Source organism: Vigna radiata, chromosome 7, assembly GCF_000741045.1.
Source record: "Vigna radiata var. radiata cultivar VC1973A chromosome 7, Vradiata_ver6, whole genome shotgun sequence".
Taxonomy (NCBI): Eukaryota; Viridiplantae; Streptophyta; class Magnoliopsida; order Fabales; family Fabaceae; genus Vigna; species Vigna radiata.
In genome coordinates, this window is record NC_028357.1 from 7,495,608 (window position 1) to 7,505,686 (window position 10,079).

Here is a 10,079-nt window from a genome sequence, read left to right on the forward strand (position 1 = left end):
ATAAATTCAAAATTTTACACTAAGAAGACTATGTTATTTAAGGAGAATGGTAAGATATCACAAGTGAATCATCCAATGAATGATCTAGTAGAGAAGAGGTTGAAAATGAGAAGGAAAAGATTTTATAAGGAGACTTGTTCATTATTTAGAGGAGTGGTTAAGGGAAATGATGGTAGCCAAAGAGAGATCATATTGCATTCTAGGTGTTGTATTGGAGGAAATGTGTGTTCATTGATTATAGATAAAGGGACATTAACACAACAAAGGCCTTTTACGTCAGTTATTTTTGGATTTTTATTGTAGGGGACGTAAATTTAACACGCTTGAAAACTATGTGACGTGAATTTACATGGAATCTACACAAGTGTCTAACATAGTTGAATTTTGTATTGTCTTACATTAATTTATGTTGGACATTTCTATAGTTTTGATGTAAAAGTGGAATATTAGATCAATCCATACCCAGTCCGATGTAAAAAAGTTTGCAACTAATAAAAAATACTACATAGAAATTAACATTTATGAGTTTGTTTTAGTTTAGCGTGTTGCGCATCAAATGAAGGATTTTGATAAATTGGAAGAATATTAATTGTTAGAATTGCGTAGCAGAATAATCACGTTTCGACAAAATCAAGAGGGAGGAATTGGTTTTTTATTAAAAACTATGCTTTTAATTTTTTTTCGTTTTTTAAAATATGACTTAGCAATTAAATTGATTCCTTTAAGTTAAACCAAACATACAATCATATAAGAAAGAGTTTATGGTTTATAAAATACCTTTTTTGAAACCACAAGAGATGTAAAATACCTCTTTTCAAGTCACAAAAAGTTTTATACTAGTTCAGATTAAAAGACAATATGTACATGTAATTGTTAATCTCTCTAAAGAGGGATTAACTCAAACACTAAAAGTAAACCAAAATTACAATCACAAAAGAAAGATTTTGAGGTTTATAGAACACCTCTCTTGAAGCTACAAGAGATGAAAGACACTTTCCTCGAAATCCACAAGGATTGAACACCTCCTTTGAATCCCACAAAGGACGAGGACACCTCTCTTGAGTTACACAAGAGATGAAGAAAGACCTTCCTTTAATGCATAAGGAATGACCACCTCATTTGAATAACACAAAAGATTAACAACTTCCCCTAGAAACAAAAAAAGTTAATAATTCAACATCACCCTTGATGAAACCCCACACTAGGTTTTCAACATTTTTCCACAAAGAGTTATAACCAACTCATGTCTTTGAAAACATAAAGTTTTTTCCATTTTATAGAAGAAAACATGATTTGGAAAAAAATCATTTCAAAATTAGGTTAGAATGAAAAACCAAGTCACAACTACTACTAGTAATCGATTATTGCAAACAATAATCGATTATTGTCGTAATTGATTTTAAAATATGTTTCACTGCATATTTTTGTTTTAATGGATTTTAGTAAAATAATAATTGATTATCATAAGTGATAATTAATATTACAATTGATTATTGGCGTGAAGTTTAGAAAAAAAAGTTTTCTCTTTAAATGACTTATTGCTATGTTGTTTGGGTAATGTCTTTTGACTCTTGATCTTCTAACTTTACTATTTTAAGTAACATGCACAAACTCAATGACTACAACAACTAAATTTATAAGTCTTTTAATGCAACTCTTAAGTCCAAACATTTGATCTCCAATATAATTCTTGAATCCAAGCTTTCTTTAACAGTGCACCATTTCTCCACAAATCATCACCATCAAGAAAAATTCAATTTTTCTTCATTTATTTTTATCACTAAAAATTTACTTGTTTTCAAGATTAAAATCAAAATATTCATATTCTTTCTTGCATTAACATTAATGAATAATGAACCCAAACTTAGAAAAAAGGGTGGGACACACAAAAAGAAGATTGAATTTTATATCTTTAAGGATATACATTACCCTTTAGAATTGGGTAACCTTGAATCTATCTAACTTAATATACTTCCATATGGTCCAACTTCTCTCCTAAATTTGACTTCTCTGTTCACCGAATTTTTCATACTTTATAAAAAATCCTTCCTATGATACGCAATACCTAAAATAGAAATAAGTTCATGAATAACATTTCAATGTAGTTTTTTTTTTTTTATTTGGTGGTAGAAATGAATCAAGGTGAAAACCAAGTTTCAAATTTAGTTTTAAATGTCTTAAAAGTAAAAAATATGGGTGAAACACAAATTGTTTTTACTGATATATTTATATAAATAATGATTGTAATCAATACCAACGTATTTAAAAAAAAAAACAAAGAGAACATTGATGGAAATCCATGTCAACTACTGGATGTTTTCCAATGAATCACACACGAGAATGACCAAAAATATGATTTCTAATAACCACTGGAAACCTTAATTCTAAAAAAAGTTTCGCCAACATTAAGAGAGAGCTTTCTCTTGTGGAGAAAAGCGCGGCAGAATAAATCTAAAAGTTGAAAGGGTGAATATATCTACAAGCAAGTACCTATTCTAGGCCTAGTAGAAAAGAAAAAGTGTAAAGCAGAGAACAAATAAAAGATAGACATTTGTCCAAAGAGAAACAAAAAAATTAGATGCTGAAAAAAAAAAAAAAAAACAAAATAACATAATCGATATTAACTTTCTTCTAGAAGTCTTGTATCCATATCCTTTGATACATAGATTAAAAGTACAATCAAGTGTTCAAGTTTAGTGTAACTTTGATGCCATAAACTATCTCAAATATGAGTATTCTTTTTCTTCTTAAAATTGACTTTCAAAAGAAGCTTTCTCAAATACACTAAAATTTTAACATTGTTGAAAATATTTTAAAACTTAGAGGTGTAAATAACATATTCCGTTTATTTTACTTCTTAGTTAATGTCTAGTTTTGATGGGGAAAAGGCCAAAAAAAATAACAACTTATCAAGGAGAAATAATGCAGCGGAAATTCAATCCCCCTTCTTGCGAGAATCTGCGAGGAGCACCAAACAAATAGAACAAAAATAGAATCCAAAGCACAAAGAGACACCAACAATTTTTAACGTGGAAAACCCCTCAATGCAAGAGTAAAAACCACGAGTCGTCCAGACCAAAGAAAAATTCACTATGATCAATAATAGGGTACAAAAGAGTCTCCAATAATAATACCAAAAGGTATTTTCAATAAGTCAAATTAACTAAGCACAAATTCTTACAAATGAGAACAAAGAAGATGAAAATCCTCCAAAACAGGACTGCTGGTGCGGGACCGATTTCTCCCAAACTAGACCTCCGATTGACGATCTGAACGGTCAGAATAAAGAACCATATGTCTGGAACCTACTGTCCAAAAATCAGCTCGATCCAACGGTTAACGACTTCACAGCGTCAAAAACACCAGTGCCGGTTTAGGGTTATGCGGGAATGACTTTCTCTCTTTCTTTTTCTCTCACTTGGCTTTTACCTCTCTTCAAATGACTCTCTTATGCTCTACTAATCTGACCCATCCCATTTTGACCTAATGAGACATAATGGACTATACTATGTGGGCCTATTCTCCACATAGAAGGGAGCCCAATAACCCAACAAATTTTTCATTCTTTATTTGTTTTGTTTTCGGAGTTTGAGACCCATAAAGTGTTTTGACAAGTTTACTTATAAGTTTTGAAATTTATTATTCAAATATAATTAAAATTTGTAATCTAAAATAATTCCTAAATGAATTTTTTGCACTACTATCTTAATGCATTCCAAACTATAATGGTTTACCTTAAGGGTGTTGGTGAACTCATTCTTTCTGAAAATGAATTTGGAAGCATCCTTAAGTGATTTTCTGATTGCTTGTTGTAGTTCATTATTTTAATTTTCTCACCATTATGACTTAGGAATATTATTATTTTTGAACGAAAAATATTATGATAATGATAAAAGTGCGGTAAAGGATTGAGAAGAAGAACATAAATAAATATAATAATAAGAGAATAATTTTATTTGGTTTGAATGAAAGAAGATGTTGGAAAAACACCTCAACATGGATAAACGCATATACAGTCCCCTTTATCGCTACAATGAGCACTTGCATTTGCTCCATATTTCTTGGGGCAATCAACGAAGCAATTATCACCCTCACAATAGTCATATAGCTTCACTTCACACACTTTTCCTTCTATCATTTTCAATGGCCCTTCGTTTTCTGTTTCACAAAACATACATAATAAATATATTTCAATCTCAAACTTATTTTAAACCAAAAATCAACTTCAAAACCTTACTTATATCACATACCAATCTCAATGGAAACAACCATTAGAAGGAGCAAAACCAAAGACATCTTCATCTTCTTTCTCTTTATTTTAGTTTCAAACACAACTCCTTAGCTCATATAGATGTGTGTGTTATGTTTTTTTTATAGAATTAATTAATAGCCATGTAATTTTTTATTTTATCATTAATGTATTTATGTTTTCATATTATATTCATTGATATTTCCTTTTTAACCGTTTCAATAAATATTTATTAATCAGAAATAAATTAATGTAAGTATATATTTTTAATTTTAGTTTTAATAATAATGTATCTATTTTTAATTTCTATAAATTCGTATGATTAAATAGATTATTCAATAAATATATTTTTAAAAATTACCAATTAAATATGCAATTTTTATGGTAAAAATAATAATTATGTTTATTTATTAAATATCATAATTAATATAGTTATTAATACGTAAAGTTGACTTTTAAATAATATTAAATACTATATCTACTACTTCACAACATAATATTTTGTTAGTTTAACATATTTTATAGTTTTTTTAATATGTAGTTTGTTTATTAATTTATGTAAATATTTTTGAATTAGGAAAAAAAAAAGAAAACAATTTAATTTTCACATAAAAATATATATTTATTTTATGTAACTTCACTTACTACATAAAATTTTATGTATTTGTTTTACTTTGATTTTAAATTATGTTGGACATCATTAGCAATTTTTTATATTTTAAATTCGCACAACCCTCAGAATTTATTTATTATTATTCATCATATAAATATATCATAACAAAATAAAAATAAAGTTTCAATCTTAGTCCTGAATCGTATTAATAATATCTCGATTAAAATTAAAAAAAAAATATATATATATAAATGTATGAATTTAAGAAAAATATGAAATTTCAAAAAGTATTTTTTTTAATCAAGTTCATATTTTTTTAATTGTGAATAGTTATAATAACGCGTATGTATATATTAGTTTCTTTTATAACATAATTTGGATGACTGGAAAATAATGAAAAGGAGATATATAAGATCATAACTTACTAACTTAAACGTCAGAAAGTCTTGTTAAATTTTTTCCAATTCTCAAAAATACACATCAAAACTTCAAAAACATTCGTATCTCACCACCTATCCAAAAGTCTGTGCTGAGAATCCTAGTAAGAACAATGTGAAATTTAAAATAAAATAAAATTTTAATTTAGTATGTTAGTTAGTTTAGGTCTCAAACACGTGATGATATTTCAAGATAGAAACTGTTGAATTCACCCCTTCAACAGAAAATTTCAATTATGAATAATTAAAGTAATATCCTTTGAAACAGAAGACAAAATAAAAGTAAGAAGAAAACAAAGGTGAAGCGGTGGAAAAAGGTGAAAGTATGTGACTTAGAAATAAAGACCACCCTTCCATTAAAGTTGAACTAAAACAAACACACAATGCTTGGAGAAAGGTTGCTAGGATAAACGTGAACAAAACAAACAAAAACTTATTATAAGATCTCTAATGAGAATATGCTAAAGCTCCCCTTGATTACCGCAATAACAATAATCAAATTCAAAATTCAAGTCGTAATCAGGGGATTTGTACTTTATTAATGTATGTGTTTCCTACTCAATAGGATTACCCTAATTCTCTCTCAAACTATAGATAGCATGGCGAGATTTGGGATGTGAATTTGAAGTTCTTGGTCAATGCCATCAACATCGCTTTACTTGCGGCACTTCGTAGTTATCAAAGTCATAGCAGTCAGGTAGTGAGTATGATTTTTAACAGATACAGATTATGCCAAATGTTGCCAACATTAACGATAATTATTCCATTCTTTGCCGGCCATCACGTTGATAATGCTCAATTTTGTCACAGTGACTCATTTTCAGATCACATTTCAAAGTTACCTTATCTTATTATTTTTCAGGTGTTTAGTATTTTGAAAATATTGATAGTAGAGTTTGCATTAAACAGAGAGTGGACCAAGGCATTTACATTTCCCACAACCTATGGCAGGAGTCTGGGGATACGTGTGACCCTCATAATCCACTCCTCGATTTCTCTGTCCCTTCCCATCTTCAATGTACCTTCCTAAACTCATTTCTGTTTTCACTCCCACCACAACTGAAGAAACATAGACACATTCGCTTCTTCTTCTTCTTCTTCTTCTTCTTCTCTTTCAAAATGAAGACTAATTCCAACAACACCAAGCTCATACTCTTCCACCCTTCCCTTCACAAACAAAGCCCTCTACCAACCAACGCCACAACACTCTTCTCATCCTATCGCCTCTCTCTCTTCTTCTTCTTCCTCCTTTTATCCACAATACTCTTCACCTGCACTCTCATCACCACAACCATCTCTTCCACCGCCGCCTCAACCTCTGCGGCCGCCCTCTCCACTCTCCCGCCCTCCGTCTCCAAAGCGCTCCTCCATTACGCTGCCGCCTCCAACGTTTCCGTCAAGCCCATGTCCTCCGCCGAGCTCGCCGCCCTCTCCAAAGCCCTCCTCCTCAAGCCGCGTCCCAACTTCCTCATCTTCGGTCTCACCCACGAGTCTCTCCTCTGGGCCGCACTCAACCACCACGGACGCACCGTCTTCCTTGACGAGAACGAATACGCCATCTCTAAGTTCGAACAGTCCAATCCCGGCATCGAAGCCTACGACGTCCAGTTCACCACTAAAGTCTCCGACTTTCCAAAACTTCTCTCCCAGACCCGTGCCCAGGTCCATACCGACTGCCGGCCCGTCCAAAACCTCTTATTCTCCGAATGCAAGCTCGCCATCAACGATCTACCCAACCATATTTATCAAATTGCGTGGGACGTCATTCTCGTCGACGGGCCCAGGGGATACTTTCCCGAGGCTCCCGGGCGGATGTCGGCCATCTTCACGGCGGCGGTTCTCGCCCGGAGCGCAAAGGCTGGCAACACCCACGTCTTCGTCCATGATTTTGGGAGAGAGGTGGAGAGGGTTTTCAGCGAAGAATTTCTCTGCCAAGAGAATTTGGTTGAGTTGGTGGATTCGTTGGGTTACTTTCTTGTAGCTAGTGAAGTTCACGACGTGGAAGGCGCCGCCGTGTTTTGCAGAAACTCGAGTTCTTCATTGTCGTCATTGCCGTCGTCAATGGATGTCGATGAAGAGGACTAGGTTTATCTTATGATTTTAGAGAATCTGTAAAATGCTTTTTTTTTTCTTTTTCTTTTTCTAGTCTTTATATAAATATATATATATATATATTTTAAAAGAAAGAAAGTGTATTTTAAGTTGGTATTTTATGTAGGGCATGCTTTTCTCCCCAAAAAAGGGCGAGGAATATGAATGGAGTTTTTTGAATTTATTATTCTAAATTATACTACTGAACTAATATAATATAACTCTGTGGTCCATTAATAAGTTTAAATCTGAAGTTGTAGGCGGTAGGAGGAGAAAATTTAATAGGGCGGGCTCAGATAATAAAGTCCTTTATTTATGGTCTTAATTTGAATCTCAGGATTTCTTTTTCTTTTTCTATGTAATATTTTGGTTTGAATTAATTCCACAGATGTAGTTTTTGAAAGTTGGAATGAATTCTTATGTTACTTTGTACAAATGTTAATAATAATGGTTAAGATCTGGTATTCTTAGTTTGTTGAGAGTTGTCTTGTCACATGTGATACGAGTTCATTTATGACATTATGAGTATTTTAAAGATGTTTTTTCTTACCAGCGGTCAGAATTTTTATGGCTGAGTGTCGGTGGTGGTACGGTCAGAATTTGCCAGCGATGATAACCTCTTTTACTTTTTTAGATTTTAATAGTATATAAAATATCGAAAAATGAAAGGAAAACTAAAATTATTGTTATCGTGGAACATGCGTTTGGTACTGGTGAGTGCCGGTATCTATCTCACTCTGTCAGTATTGCTTTGCCCTATCATATTTTTGTATTCATTAATTTAATTTTAAAATAATTTCTTTTTTTTTACCAATTATTTCAAAGTCTAATTATTTTATATTTAAATATCTTCCAGAACAGCCTCATTCTTTGTTTTAGACGACGCCAAGAATTTTATTATTTTTAATTTTTTTTTTCTCAAAGCACAGGTTTTTGTAAGCAAAACAGAATATTGTACGGACCAAAATACCAACTTTGGAAGTGCATTATTTAATTCAAATGAGAAAACTTTTTTACATTTATTTAAATATTGGAAATCTCAACAAACCAAACGTTGTTCTTAATTATAAAATTTAGATTTTGGGCTCAGAATGAGCAGAGAAGAGGCCTCAACCATCGTCCTCCACACAAAAATATCACACGAATTATACACATATCATGCCGTAATGAAATAATGGGACAAAAAATATTATTTGATTGCAATATGTTTTAATAGTTGTTTCATTTCTCATATTTACATAAGTTTGTTCTTTTATTAAATTAATTTTGATGTATTCTTTTAATAAATTGTACTCCAATTCTGTAATGTATATTTAACACAAATCTAGATCTAAAAAAAGTTCGTATAAGACGTGGTACGCTTAGACAACGTACATCTAACCTTTAAATAAGTAGCGTCTATCATCACATGTATTTTGTACGGCTGTTTCTTGTAGTGGAATGGATTACTACTAACAAAATAAAACATTTACGAATTAAAAAATTATCTAACAATTTAAAATGGTATCTCAAAAAGTAAATAATGAATATGTTTTTAAGGATTTCTCCCGTTAGGGAAAATAAAGAAAATTTGATATTATTAGTTTTATATTGAAAATAAAAATAAATTTGAAAATTGTATAAACGGGAAGTAAGATGTGTAGGAGAGGAGTGTCCCCTGGCCCCGTAATACATATTTAGGTCCTTTAAGTTATTTAAAAAAAAAAATACATTTGTGTTATAATTTAAAAGATTTATCTTATAAAATATTATCTGTTTGATATTTTTTTTTTCTATTATGTATTGGTTAGGACTAAGGATCTTTTGACCATTTCAAATTATAGATATAGTCTTAAAACGTGTTGGTATATCGGATATCAAAAATTGGATATTCTAGTTTAGATATCTGGTACCAATGCTCTCTAACCAAGAGAATGCATAGATTATTTAAATGGTTAAAGCTCATTTGGGCCTAAAACAAGTAATTGGGTTGGAAAGAGATAATTGAGCAATTGATTTTCAGAGTTGATAAACTCACAAAAGTGTGGCTCATCTTATTGAATCCTTAGTCAATAAGGTTAAAACATTATAAATATAACATGGTAATTTATTTTCACTTTTTGCAATAATTGAGATTTGACTTCAGAGCTTTGATCAAATTATTGACTTGGACATTGCAGGATCCTTTTAAAGGATCTCTCTCTTGTGGTAGTGTTTGGAGTATTGGAGGATGAGAATCCGGTACTAGAATATAATTACTTGAAGGTGTAGAGGACAATCTAAGGAAGAGAGGTCTTTGAAGGATATATTTGGTCCTAAAAGAACAATTGATGCCCACTGTTGGACTATTTCGGCAAGTGTACCGAGTCCCACAAGTAATATAAAATGGTAAGACTAAGTATCATATCCAAGAATACTCTCGGCGCTAGACAATCGTGTGATAACAAGATTAATTAAGATTTAAATAAAATGAGATCATTGGTTTTGAATGCAAAAATAGAAAATTAAATACAAATGCAATTGATCAATAGCAAAGGAGCACAGAGATGAATGAATGTGGATTAATATGAGATGAATATGTTGTTGAGGTTAGATTTCACCAAGTTCCCTCTCATGTATGTAAGAATTCTTCTTTATGCATTAATGCCAATGTCACTCACTAAATCACCTAAACCTGATCCCTCAACGAATAAGTCTGTCCCAAATTACC

At 31.4% G+C, this 10,079-nt stretch overlaps 1 protein-coding gene across 1 annotated transcript; it reads left to right on the forward strand.

Moving 5' to 3' along the window:
- The first annotated feature begins 6,195 nt into the window (after positions 1-6,195).
- Positions 6,196-7,791, forward strand: LOC106766983 (protein IRX15-LIKE). The gene has a single exon (XM_014651787.2). It carries the CDS (start codon positions 6,419-6,421, stop codon positions 7,382-7,384), a length of 966 nt encoding a protein of 321 aa, XP_014507273.1. The 5' UTR covers positions 6,196-6,418; the 3' UTR covers positions 7,385-7,791.
- Positions 7,792-10,079: the final 2,288 nt, after the last annotated feature.